Raw genomic sequence first — 14145 nt, forward strand, 5'->3', positions numbered from 1 at the left:
AAACACACACCGACTGTTGCTAGTCGGTAACCCTCTGCTGCACTCCTTGCGGGAGCTAGTCCCAAGTGATATTCATGCCTTGTAAATACTAAAGACTCCAAGACAGGAGTGTTAGAAGTACAAGGATAAGTGTCAGAAAAATGTTACCAAGTAATAAGAACTATTCTCTAATTTTCAAAAAAGCAAATGGTGTACCAGGGGCTCCGTTGATCTGTAAATCTACAAACATGAAAGCATCAGGCTGATAGAAAACAGATAAACCGATAGACCCATAAGGTGATAAATCCAAATACAATCAGTTTTAATTTATAGCAAAATACTCCTTGGGAGTGTGTTAGCAGTAGACATCTTAACAAATCATTCTGTCCAAGTCAATTGGTAATTCAACAAAAAACAGCAAGATTAGATTTAAGTTGAGCTAAGTACTCAAACATATCCTGTTTAGTTACAAAAACAGAAAAGGTAAAGTCATTCATATGCAGGCTAGACACCACCTTGGTGTTGCTCTGCTACTGAGCAGTTACATTCACTCTGCTCAGGGTTCCTAAAAACACTCCTATAGGGTGATCAGTGCCTACGCGTTTCGGATTAGGGAATCCATCTTAAGGGCAGGACGTGTTTTAGTTTCATCAATGTTTAGTTGAGATTCCTACAAAGTATAAGGGTACACTAATTAGACCTCGAACGTATTGTGAGGACTCTATCATTTAATTCACTAAAAAAATGGAAGTGCACTGACCTGCTCTTCTTGTAAAGCAGAATCGAGTCGTAATAACCTGTGTGGTAGAGATAATATCAAACGCCACTTGTAAAAGTTTGACCTTGTGTACGAAAACATATAAGATGATACCTCTAAGGTAGAATAAGAGTACTCACCCAGTCACAAGACATCAGTGTCTCGCCGGGCGCTGGGGTTGTGTCAGGCGGGATTGCGAAAATTGGGTAGCTAGAGGCGTGGAGAGGAATCAGAGTTACTGGCGACTACTGCCTATAACTATATGCATACTATAAGTATAGTAAAAGACATACCGTAGATTTAGAGGTAATGTTAAAGTTACATTTCCCAGATCATCAGGTAAAACCATAACTGAAGACAGTGACACCAGTGAAGGGCATAAATTGCAATTTATACACCGAGTGTGTGTAAAGATGGAGGATATTAACTAAGATCACATGGTAAGTGTGATCCAAAAGTTAGCACTCATCATAGACATGTCTACTTACATGGCGTGGATCGTCCACAACACACCAAAGTAAAGAAGCAGCCGCTTACAAGGGCGAGGTGTAAGGTGAAATGATGCAGCAGCCGCTCACACGGGCGTGCCGCACGGCACTCCCAAGCCAAATACGTTGTCATGGGAGCACCGCGCAGCCGCGTCCCCACGTCGGCCGCCATCTTGGTGTGGGACTGCTCGTCCCAAATCCGATCTGGCATGCTATCAATATTGATTTCCAAACAAGGTATCGCACAGCAAGGGGCAAGCCGTGCTCAAGTCCATGGTGCGATCAGGGTGTGAAAGCATTGTGAAAGTGAGTACAGCCACTTGCGAGTTGTATCCACTGGGCACGTCAAGTCACGCCTGCACGTGATGTGCTTGGTTGCTAGGGACGCGTTTGGGCCTACGTAGTGCTCTGCGTGTACGTTGCTTTGACTACAGTTATTAGCCATAATCGGGTGAGGGGGATCCTCGGTCCTCGGATGGATGCGTGAATAAAGGTGGATATAGGGGCTGCCAAGTGCTTAGAATCATTCCTACCGATCAATACGGAGGAGAAAGTTCAAAATAATGGCGAATGTGGGGGCGAACCTCCTTGTATATTAAGACGGCGGGGGGAGGGGCATGTCGGCAGCGGGAGGCTGCCTCGTGCCCCTCACTCCCGCACAGTTACTGCAGAATAGCAGCAATCATAACCAGGGTAGCAGAGGTAAGCTGCCAAGACCCATCATGCATGATTGCTGTTCAGATCTTTATTCAGTAGCCAGTTGGGATTCAGTCGGGTTCTGTATTCTAATACCCGTCGGTTAATGAGCCTAACATAGGACATTATCCTGCACTCGGGTCATGTTAAACATTATTATTATGGTCTCTCGGCTGAATAGCTGTGCACAATCTCATCTTATGTCCAATATCAATGGTTCAAGTAACAAGATTCACAATCACCATGCTCATCTAGTCCAATATGAATAAACTTACAGTCTCGTATACATGGTACTGCCGTTTCAACGACAAGGTCAGTACAGATTATAAAAAAGTGACAGCTGTGTAATGAAAATCAAACATATGACACATGTCCCATTCACCAAAGGGTGACATTGAGATTAGGCGTGACAATCATGAACATATTTTTGAGCTGGCATAATGCTATTAAAACACTGTTAAAAGCACTTGTACAAACACAAGAAATGAATCTCACGAGGATCAGAGAAAACACATTAAATCGAATTCACAATTCATGCCTCTTGGGCTGAGGCAATCCAATAGGTCAATCCAAAAGATTTCACGCTGTAGTAGTCTCTTTTGTACATCGCCCCCTCGGGGACCTACTTTCACTCGTTCTAAAATCATGCATTTTAGTTGTGCAATCGAATGCCTAGCCTCCTGAAAATGCATTGCCACAGGTGACTTGAGACTTTTCGTTCGAATATTGGACTTGTGTTCTGTCCACCGTAGCTTTGCTTTCCTTATAGTGATCCCTACATAGTAATACCGACAGGGACACTTAAGAGCATATACTACATTAGTTGAATCACAGGTACATGAGTGTTTAAGTGAGATGGGTTTTCCTGTGTGTGGATGAGAGATTATATTGCCTGATATAATGTTGCTGCAATGCTGGCAGTTGTGACATGGTTTGTGTCCGTGATCTATCCACTTTCCATTCCCAGACCCTTGTTCATCTCCAAGAAGCCCAGGCGATTATTCTGTGGGGGATAGGGTGTGGTTGTCCTCTCGTCACCTCCGCTTGCCGGGTTGTCGCAAGCTAATGCCCTGGTTTGTTGGGCCTTTTGTGGTGTCTAAGGTGATCAATTCTGTGGCTTATCTGCTTTTGATTCCTGCTGCCTGGCATATCCATCCTGTCTTTCACACCTCCCTGCTCAAACCCTGCCGTGGACCTACCCACCTCCATGCTCCTCCTGCCCGTTTCTTTGGACACCCCTGATGTGTACGAGGTCTCTGGTATCTTGGGTTCCTGCATTTTATGGGGTAGGTTGCAGTATCTGGTGGATTGGTTGGGGTATGGTCCAGAGGAGCATTCCTGGGTCCCTGCTGGGGACGTTCATGCTCCTCGCCTTGTTTCCCGTTTTCTCCTTGAGCATCCGTCCTGCCCACGGTGCCGTGGGCCTTTGGGGGGGGCTCTGTCATGCATCATGTCCACACGCCCGCTAGACTCCCCGCAGCACGCCTCGCAGCAAGTCCAATCCCAACATCCGGTACACATGTAGGACGGGGGCCACGTGAGCAGCTTGGGTTCCATACCTTACATTAAAGCAGAAGTCACATTCGGTCCTGGTTGTATCCATTTCTGCATTGGCAACTGCCGTGGCGCATTGGATCAGGCAGAGTCAGGTGGTCACGTTCACTTCCGGATCACGTGACAAGGATATCCCGATCACGTGATTCTGTTTTGGGTCATGTGACTAGGAATCAAACGGTATATAAGCAGAGTTCCCACTACCACACATCGCTTCACAGCTGTTCTTCATGACTCTGTTTGTCATTTGCTCTTCAATCTTGATTCTTGGATTACTCGAACTCGGACCTCGAACTACGGACTTCTTTTGGCTTTCCCTTTGGATTTGGCGCTTTTTCTTGTGGATATCTGGCTGTTTTTGATCTCAGGACTTTCATACCGGACTTCTTTTGGTTCTTCCCTGGATTGATTTTCACTTCTCAAGAATTTACGTATATACACGTCTTCCACGTCAACAACTGCAGGTGGGCACAGCAACTGGTGACTACTCTGACCACCATCCCAAGTCACAATTCCCATCATCTGAAGGTGCTGCTCACGCGCCCCCACGTAGCTGTATCTCACGCCTCTGTGTGGTTAGCAGCGACCTTACTACTACACTTTGGTAAGCTTCTTCCTGGACAGTACTAGTCCGTTCTGTATACTACAACTGTGATTGTTTGTACTAATAATTTTTTGCCTTACAACAGCTTTGGGGTTTCCAGTGCTACGTGGTTTTGGCGTTCCAGCTTCTCCCACCTGTGGCCTCAAGGATCGCATAGAGAGTCATATTATCTCTCCCTGTGTGGTACTTGGGGACGACGGAGGCCCCTCTAATCTTCACGACAATCAAGTCTTGACACTGGGATACGGGGTGGTAGGTAAAGAATTTGAAACAGACCTTAATGACTCCCTCACAATGGGACGTATACATTCACCCCCGGAGAAAAACAGGACCACTTTTTTGTGTGTGTGTGTGTATATATATATATATATATATATAAGTCCATTTGAGCCAAGTCACGCATTCCACAGCGCCACCTAGTAGCCATCGCTGGAAATTCACCTCCAGTTCTGAACCACAACAGCAAGGCATTGTGGGTATGCAAATTATCCCAAATGCAAATCTTTTTCTCCAGGAAATTGTCTTCGTCTAAGAGGGCAGTACTACTTTATACATAGCTTAATCAACCCAAGTAGCTCTGCCCCCCCAGCCGCACCCCCTCCGGTGTGGTAATAACGCGCTGGTATTAACGTATACCGGCATGTTACTGCACCGGCCAACTACGAGTTAGCCGGCAAGGTGGCAGAATGACCTCCAGCTAAAAGCTGGAGGTCATTCTGCCACCTTACCAATATAAATAGCTGGTATTACAGCTGCTAGTAATACCAGCAAACTACCCCATGGAGTCCAATGGGACTCCATGGAATGGGGAGTTACACCGTCTACTTGCACTCGTAATCCAGTGGACATTCTACCGGACTGAGTGCCAGTAACAGTAATACAGTTTGCCGGATTCCTGGCAGATTTATCCCCAGGATACCATCAAATTTTTATTGAGCCCCATTATCTTGGAAAACAATCTGTTTTGCAAACAGTTCCTTCATCACACAACAAAAATTGTAATAAAATGGATGTGTTTTAATGTGCCCCACAGACTATCACAAGAGATACTATGCTAATGACAACCTTTACGCTGCCAGTGTATAAGAAAACATATGTAGATGTTGTATCAAGGAAATGGGATTTTTTCAGGGGACCAGTTTTCAAAATTAAATGTAGCCACAAAAGCCAACCGAGGGTTATAGTTGGTGGAACCCAATATCAAAATAAGGGAAATGAGTAGTCCAAATCAATGTCATTGTTTTTATTTTCCTTGATTTAATTTTTTCCCCAACAAGGCACAAGAACCATTGTATTGTTCTGAAAATTAACTAGATTTATTATTTATCTTATTGTAATCCTGTATCGTACCACAGCAAACCCATTTTCAACCATATTAAATAATTCTATAAGTCTATGTTTGTACACGTTTGTCAGAGTTTATACACTTGATAAATTTGATCTATGGCTCTTAGGATGGAACACCAGACATTTACATACAGAGGATGAAAGTATTGCCTTTCAAGTATCATTAAAATGCAACTGTTTAATATTTGTGTTAAAAAACCGCCGGCAACACATGACTTATTTTTCTTTTTAATTATTTTATAAATTGGAATCATTTTATGAAGATTGTTTGAACATTAACCTAGTCCTCATCAGGTTAAATATATTTATAGACTCAAAGGGGTGCAATGATTGTTCACTGGTACCTTTTTAGCTTGATGTTATGATGTATTTATTGATAAACAATCACCACTCTAACAATTATCCTATAACCTTTGGTGACAACAACACATTGACCAACTGATGTTAGCCTCTACTTGACCATGTACATTTTGTTGCCATGAACAACCTTAATAGTTTGCATCTTTTTCAGATCAAAATCCAAAGACGACATCCTTGCTTCAGCCATAGGCTGAATGGTCTGCCTTCTCTACATCCACCCACCCAGAACTCACTCCCTTTACCCATCCCTCTATCTACCAACCCAGATTTTAATGTATTCAACCATCTCTCCTTCCTACACGTGTCTCCATATATTTTGACTTTCATTCTCAATGATTCTGTATGCCTCCAATAATTTATCCATTCTGAAATCAACTCTGTCATATGTCCACCCATCACATCATCCCTAAAACTATCTCTTTGTCCGACAACCAGTCACTTACCATCCGAAAACACTGTCTCCATAGCAACACTAAACCCTCAAGCCATAGTGATTTGTTTTATGTTACGTTCCCCATTGCCGAATTCCTGCACCCGTGCCCACTTTTCTTTATCCCATCGTTTTTTGTCTCATTGTCTTCCCCTCTGCAGTCCTTTTATAGTTATTCTCATCTTCTCATCTCTCCAGTTCTGCTTTCTGCATTTCTCCCAGCCATTCCATCTCTCTCATACACAAACCCATCCATTCCACACAATTTAGACAGGCTGTCTGGACTAAAACATCTATTGCTTTACACCTCAATCCACTAACACAGCTATTTCTTCCTCCCTCCACCTCCAACCATCATCAGATCTATGCCTCTCATTGCTGGCTGGTGCTTTATTTTTACCTAGAAAATACCAGGTCAGGACTCCGGCTCCAGCAAGCAACAGTACAATCCAAATGGGGGCAAAGCGGAGCAGGTCTCGGGTCTTCTTTTTGTCACCTTCATGCACGTACACTCCATTAGTCGCTATCTGAAAGTTAGAAAAAATATATACATTTGATTCCACATTGAACTCATTCTGACACTTTCACTAACCTAATCCAGTCCCTGGGCATTTATCACCTCCTGTACTTGATTGTGGAGTTCCTCCTGGACCTACCACTATACAGTTCCTCTACCTGGGAAAGTCATTTCTTCTGCACATGGGGCCTGAGCTCCAACTCCTACTTACCACTGAGCATCTTCTGCAAATCAGTAATGGGCGGCTCCTCATGAACATGACCATTAATCTCCTCCTCTACCTGGGTACTGAAAAGCTCATGTTCAGGCCACTACATGACTTTCATACCTGGCAGAGGATATTTCCTGTATGTTACACTGTGCATCCCCTATACAAGAGTTCCTCGCTCACCTACAATTGAAGTCTTCCTCTCCCTAGCACTGAACCCCTCCTATACGAGAGCTCACCATGGACCTGGTCCAAGGCTTGTCCATTAACCGGGCACTGAAACTCCCCTATACTTGACCAGGTGCTACTTCTATACTGGAAATGTGCTGTACCTATAATTAACTCTGCCCTAATCCTGAGCATGCAGTCCACTTCCCTCTGTCTCCGAGCTCATCCTGTACTTTGCAGAGGGTTTTTCCTGTACTCGAGCACAAGCACCAAGCTACCCCTGCACATGGACACTTAGTATCACTTGTGTATTAGAAGTAAGCTCCATCTAGACCGTGCTTTCAAGTCCACTTGTATCCATGCGTGGGGGTCCACTTGTTTCTGGAATGGAGTGCCTGCCATAGCTTGTTTTAAGCTGTCTTTCATCTGAGCACGGAGCAGCCCTTCTACATTGCCCTGATCTCGGCTTGCGTACCTGTTTCTGCACAGGTTGAGTGGCACAGGCCAGGGCCATTTTAAGCACTTTTGGGGCCCTGGGCACGGACATCTTTGGGGTCCCCCTCCACCAAACCAAAGGAATTAAGTGATCAAGAATATCTGCCGCACCCCCCCATCCCCCGCCATCCCCACCTGCTGCAATCACAACCCATAGGTTGATATGCTGCCTCAAAGCATTAAACATAAGGATGTTGACTCCCTTTAAGTCCCCTTACCCTCTTCATTCTTGCTCTAATCAGACTGATAAACAAGTACCATTTGAAGGCCAACATGATCAGTCTACAAAGAGGTTATATCTGTTCTAGCATAGATACAGGAGACGTTTTATCAATAGAATCCAGGAAGGTATGCAGCCTGTAGTATTAATGCAGGACTGTATGTTAAAGGTACATGTAACCCAGAACAGACAGATAACTCACATTTGCTGCCTCACTGAATGCAAAAGTGCTCAAGCATGGCTAGAGCAGACCAATTGGTATGAAGGAGAAAGCTACACATAGAATAGCATGGATAGTGGATGCAGATTAGAAGCTACCAGGAAGGTGTCAGTATGCAGACAGACTGAGATTATAAATGGGACATGGTTTTCAAAGAGTGTTGCCATTAGAGATCAAAAGAATAAAGGGCCTGTGGTGTGCAATATATCAATGCTTACTATTACAGTGGAAGCAACACTATAGCCAGTGAAACCATGAGTGAGGCTGTTTTGAAAATTATACCCTGAGAAGGAAATCTCTCTGAAGGGCTGACAATTTTGAAAGGTTTAGAGACTGGTAATTTCGAGAGGCTAGGCAATACAACATTAAATTAGATGCCCAGCATTACACAAACTGGTTAAGGGGTGAATCTGGGATGTGTGACAACTCTGCAATTTCAGAATTTGAACACTTTAATTACCAGTTCTTACCATGAACTAAAATAATCTAATTTTATAAAACTGACTTGGAAAGTACACACAGCACATTACCAAACATGACAATTAAAAAAAAACGAAACATTATAGAGGGGTGTAACACAGAATGATTCTAGCTTCATTCTCTCCATCATCAAGAGACGTATATATACTAATCAGTGTGATTCAACAGATTTAATCTGGGTTGGTCTTTTGTATTTTAAAGCTTTACATACTGCCAAACTCTGATTTGTCAAATTGTCATTTATAAACGTGCAGAAAAACATGTGACTTTTACAAAAATGCAAAGCATTTTTTTGTGTCAAACGAGTAGACTTCAAAATATGCTTGCCTGAGTCCTTCACCATCTGGTCCACTCCCTTCTGTCTACCACCCCTTCCACTCAAATGGCCTACGAAAGAAGAAAGATCCAGTAATGGGCTAAACGATGCCACCAGCATGCGAGGAGGCAAACTTCACAGAAGACAGCACAATAATGTACGAGATATAAGATGATTGATCAGGATCACTGTATTGTCTGCTGGCAAAGCCAGGATAGAAGCATGAATGCTTTGGTTCCAAATTCTGATACTTATTCATCTCTTGGACTAACAGTTTGTGCTCATCGTTGATGTGATTGCGTAGGTTTTACAATAAGGATGACATGTTCGTTTTTATAGCAATCCCTATCTGGTGCAGGTATATTTCTGATAATAGCACCTGTTGTGTTGCAAGACCAAGTACATATGCAGGCAGGTTTATAAACTTCAGACATAGGAAAGGCTCAGCCAGCCTTACAGAAATGTGCTATTCTAATCTTGCATTGGAACACATATCACTGCAATGAGTTCTTAACACTCTGGGCGAACGTCTCAACCATTTTGGCACTCAATTTACCAGTATGCATTTCAAATTTGGCTATTGCACATGATCAACATAATTCCCACAGGAAGTAAAGCATGCTACAGGAGATGTGCCGCAAGGAACACACACACACTATATATTCCACAGTGAACACAGAAAGCCATGATGAATTGATTGAGGCAGAATGTACTTGCCAAAACAGACAAGCAATAGGTTTAGAGCCTCAACACGATGCAATACAATATCCTGATGTGTGCTATTTAAGTCTGGTAAACAAAGGAATCTTACTTCTTTAGATCAGGTATCCTTGTGGGGCCCCTCCAAGGTGGGGGCCCTGGGCAAGTGCCCCTTTTGCCCTCCCATAAAAACGATGTGGAATAAACAGCATGGTACGTAGTAAATCAGAAAAGATGCAGGTTACTGTCAGATCAATACTGGAGCACACTATATGTCAGATGAGCTCATGTAAACATTCTAGTGTTTTACTGTTTAATAACGCAGCTTATAGCCAGGTTGCCAAACCCTTGTAGAGTTATTTACTATTGTAGTACCTGTCTATTTTTAAGTAGTTGACATAATGTATGTAAATCAATGCATTTGTGGCAATACAAATGTGCAGATTGCTGGTGAATGGCGCGTCATTCACATGCAGTGAATCAGGGCATTTGCACCAGGGAGCAATGCCCCCTTTGCATATGCAAAATAGGTGTATCTGGAGGAGTGGTGACAGCCAGGCTATGCAAATGAGGGCACGTGGAGAATTCCATTTTACAGGAAAAGAGCACTTATTCCTGTAGCAACTAGCCACTGTTTCAAACTCGCGTAGTACATGGGCAAATCCACTTAAAAAATTCACTTTCCTAACGGTTTGCCACCACTTTTACATGATGCCTACTCAATGTTTTGCGGGTTGAAAAGCTTGTATAAATGTCTGTTATCAGAATATATAAAAGCTAACAAAAACAAGTTAAAACATTGGTGAATAGGCACAGTATAAGCATTTGTCAGGTACTGTCATCCTATGCTCAGCTTCTAGCACTCTTTGGCAGCTATAAAACACAAACACTTTTCCTTGGCAAACTCCTGGAGAAGCTGGCTATCTCTCAGCTTACCCTCCACACTGAATCAATCAGTTGTTTCCATGACCATCAGTCTGGCTTTAGAGCATACTCTGGAAACTGCTCTTCTGAACACCCATGAAGACCTGCTCTCAAATCTTTATACCAACACTCACTCTGTCCTCATTCTCCTTGATTTCTCCTCTGCATTTGACACGGTTAACCACAACATCCTGATCTCACAGCTTCGTGACACCTTGGGAATCACAGGTTAGGCCCTGGCTTGGTTAACCTCTTTTTTCTCTCTGATTCCTGTACAGGTTCCAAAATGTACATTACTACATCAATGCTTCCTTTTTTTCGCCTGCTAGAAGTGATACTCTGTGATTTCCTATGCGGGAAAGGAAGACGCATGATTGCACTCACCACCTTGGTCCTACCGCATAGCCAGGGGGGAATTCAACTCCCAAACTTCGAGAAATATTATTTGGCAGCGCAACTCAGTTTTGTGACCAAGTGGCTAGCAGACGACACCACATCTGAGACGCCCCTGCTACAACCCTTGGTCTCCCCGATCCATCTGAAGGAACTTAGGCCCCCAGGCACCTGATGCAAAATGCCCCCTTCTTGGCTGCCCTAGGATGAAAAGTATGGCACAGAGCAGAGGCACTCGCCCACGCAAAGCATCACTACTCCCCAGACATACCAATGATCTCGGACCTATGCAGATCCGACATGGACCTGCAACACCTCAGACGCTGGGAAGAAAAAGGGATATATACGTGGGGAGACCTATACGACGATGGCACCTTTAAGGAATTTGAAACACTGCAGGAGGAAGCTGGAATCCACACGGGCCAGTTTCTGTGGTATCAAAGGATACGGACTACAGCACGAAACAAGTGGACAACATGGCTGGAGGAACCGGAATCAAACCCTCTGATCAAACTATTGTACAGCTTGGGAGAGGGATGGAGACCAGTGTCCCAGATCTATGGCCACTTGAGTGACACCGCCAACCCACGAACTGCCGATCTGAAAAGAAGATGGGAAACGGACTTGGGCTGGGAAATGGCTGATGGAGAATGGGAGAGGGCTCTAGCGTACCCTAAAGCAGTCTCCAGAAACCACAGATTTAGACAAATACAACTGAACCTGTTATACCGAACATATTTAACCCCATCCAGGCTGGCGAAATTCAATAAATCACCACACTCTGTCTGCACCTGGTGCAGAGGAAATAATGCGGACTTGATTCACATGTTCTGGTCGTGCACCAAAACACAGTCCTTGTGGGACACAGTACAGCTGACAAGCGAAAAAGCAGGGTTGACTAGGTACAAGTGGACCCCAGACGAATGCCTACTGGGAATGTACCCCAGGCCGGCCAAACTTAAACACCTGGCCAAATTAATGGACATCATGTGCATACTGGCAAAAAGGACAATTGCAATCTCCTGGGAAAAACCTGCAGGACCCCAACAAAAGGTATGGCACAGAGAATTGGAACGTTGGGTACAACCTGAAACAGAGGCATGGGAAGAGAGTGTTGCCAGGTCCACGGACGCCTCGAGCATGACCCTAACGGCCTGGAAAGAACTCACAGGATCCTCGTTTCAGCCCTCGGATGACAAGCCCCCATGAACAAGAACAAACCTATGGAAAACAGATTCACAACCAACATCACAGGACCCCGAGAGCAACTAGCCACAACTTCACTGGATCCTTACAAGCTCAAGTCCCCTGTCCCCTCTCCCCCCTGCCCCCGGCTTGCCCAACCCCCTTGAAACCGACATACTGCCCTACCACGAAGAAAGGAGCACTTGGAGACAGTTAAAGTTGAATTGTTAAATGTTAATGTTTTATTACGAAATGCTTATTATCCTCTAACTATGGACATATTTTATGTCATGCAAATGTAAAAATGATAAATGCCAATAAATACATTTAAAAATAAACCTCTTTTCTCTCTGAATGCCCATCCCAGGTCGAACTTGGTGCCTTTCTCTCAACTATCACCCTCTCAACTTGTGGCGTTCCCCAGAGTTCTAACCTATCCCCCTGGTTCTTCAACATCTACATGGCGGCCTTAGCACGTGTGATTGCCACTTTCACCTTCACCTCTAATTTCCAGTGTTATGCAGATGACACGCAGCTATCCTTCAGGCTACCCTCAGCCACCCCCTCCTCCTCACTCATACCTGACTGTCTGTCCACTATTCAGTCATGGTGTGCTGCAAATCACCTTTGTCTCAATGCCAGTAAAACTGAGATTGTTCGCATTAGGACACCTGCTCCTGCTGTCCTCTCTCACTCTGGCCAGCCTCCCTTGGCCCTGTGCCTACCCCCACCTTTGAGGCCAAAAAGCTTGGGGTCATCTTCGACTCCACTCTCTCCTTCTCCTCTCACATTTCTGACATTTCAAAAAAATCTATAAACTGCACCTCTTTAGAGGCACCCTACCCGTTCTTACTTTTCCTCAGTGGCACACTGTCTCCAGAGCCCTAGTTCTCTCCAGGCTGGACTATTGCAACAGCATCTTCCTCAACCTCCCTGCTTCTGCCCTTCGCCCTCTGCAACTCATCCAGAACAGAACAGCGAGACTTATCCTTGGCCTCAAGCTCAGAGACCGCATCTCTCCGGCACTGAGATCCCTTCACTGGCTCCCCGTGGCTGCTAGGATCAAATTCGAGACTCTCTGCATTGTCCACAAGGCCTTCCGGGACCTGGGACCTTCTTCACTTCAATCTTGCCTTCTTAAATACTGTCCCTATTGAGCTCTCTGCTCCTCTTCCTCCAACCTTCTACGGGTGAGCCGGTTCTCCAAGAAGAGATTTGGCGGGGGATGCCTCTCTTCGTTGGGTGCCTCCCTCTGGAACAGACTCCCTGCCACCCACTGTTTTGTGCCTGAAATGCACAAATGCCAGAAACTCCACAAGACCCTCCTCTTCTCCTCTTCCTTCTCTCTCACCCTACACTGCTAACCTAGCTCTCTGCTCTTCCTTCTCTCCCTCCTTCCATACAGCTTATTGACTGGTCGCTTGGTGTACCTGAGAGTCCTCACACGTCGCAGGCACCCCTGCCAGTCCTTCTGCATGTGTCACAAGGCCCTTCCCCCCCACTGCACTTATAAAACCTTGAGATCTCTCTCTCCGTACTTCACCAGTCTCTACTGACTGGGTGCACTTGGTCCCCTACCCCTCCCTCACCCTCCCGCACTTGCACAATCTGTATACAGTCCTGCCTGAAGATTGTTCTGTCTGTTCTTGTCTTCACCCCTTAATGTGCACTTGAAACTGCAGAATTGCCGGCAGGTCTATTTGCTGTATCTAAACTGTTAACTGTATAATATTCACTTAATCTGCCTGTGCAGAGCGTTCATCGTCTCGAAATTTAAAGGATAGTTCTGGGACTTTTTTTTTATTGTCCCTACGGTTCGGCCATGTGTTTTTAAGCATAAATCGGTAGATCGTAGAAAACTTTCCTATGGACCTTACCCGACTTTTCGTCCATTAACGCACTCGAAATCAGCCGCCATTTTCTGATAATCCTATCATTTCCCCCCATCGACCTGGCTCACCTGCTTTTGCGGCACTAAATCAAATCCCCCGCCCCTGAAACAGACTTTATCAAAACATTCATATTCCCTGCCTCTATCCGTGACGTGACTGTGCTGCATAGGCAAACGCGCCCAGGCGTCTTCTACGCGACTCCACACAGAACCC

The 14145-nt window shown here is 44.8% G+C and overlaps 1 protein-coding gene across 1 annotated transcript in view; it reads right to left on the reverse strand.

Annotated features, from left to right (window-relative positions):
• The window catches only part of TMPRSS6 (transmembrane serine protease 6), a 392699-nt gene that overhangs the window by 243311 nt on the left and 135243 nt on the right, over positions 1-14145 (reverse strand). Inside the window, exon 2 of the mRNA XM_069653013.1 lies at positions 6616-6742. Coding sequence (XP_069509114.1) covers positions 6616-6742 — 127 coding nt within the window. The remainder of the gene's footprint in view (positions 1-6615; positions 6743-14145) is intronic.

This window comes from Ambystoma mexicanum, chromosome 3q (assembly GCF_040938575.1).
Source record: "Ambystoma mexicanum isolate Mex_15411 chromosome 3q, UKY_AmexF1_1, whole genome shotgun sequence".
In the NCBI taxonomy this organism is placed as follows: Eukaryota; Metazoa; Chordata; class Amphibia; order Caudata; family Ambystomatidae; genus Ambystoma; species Ambystoma mexicanum.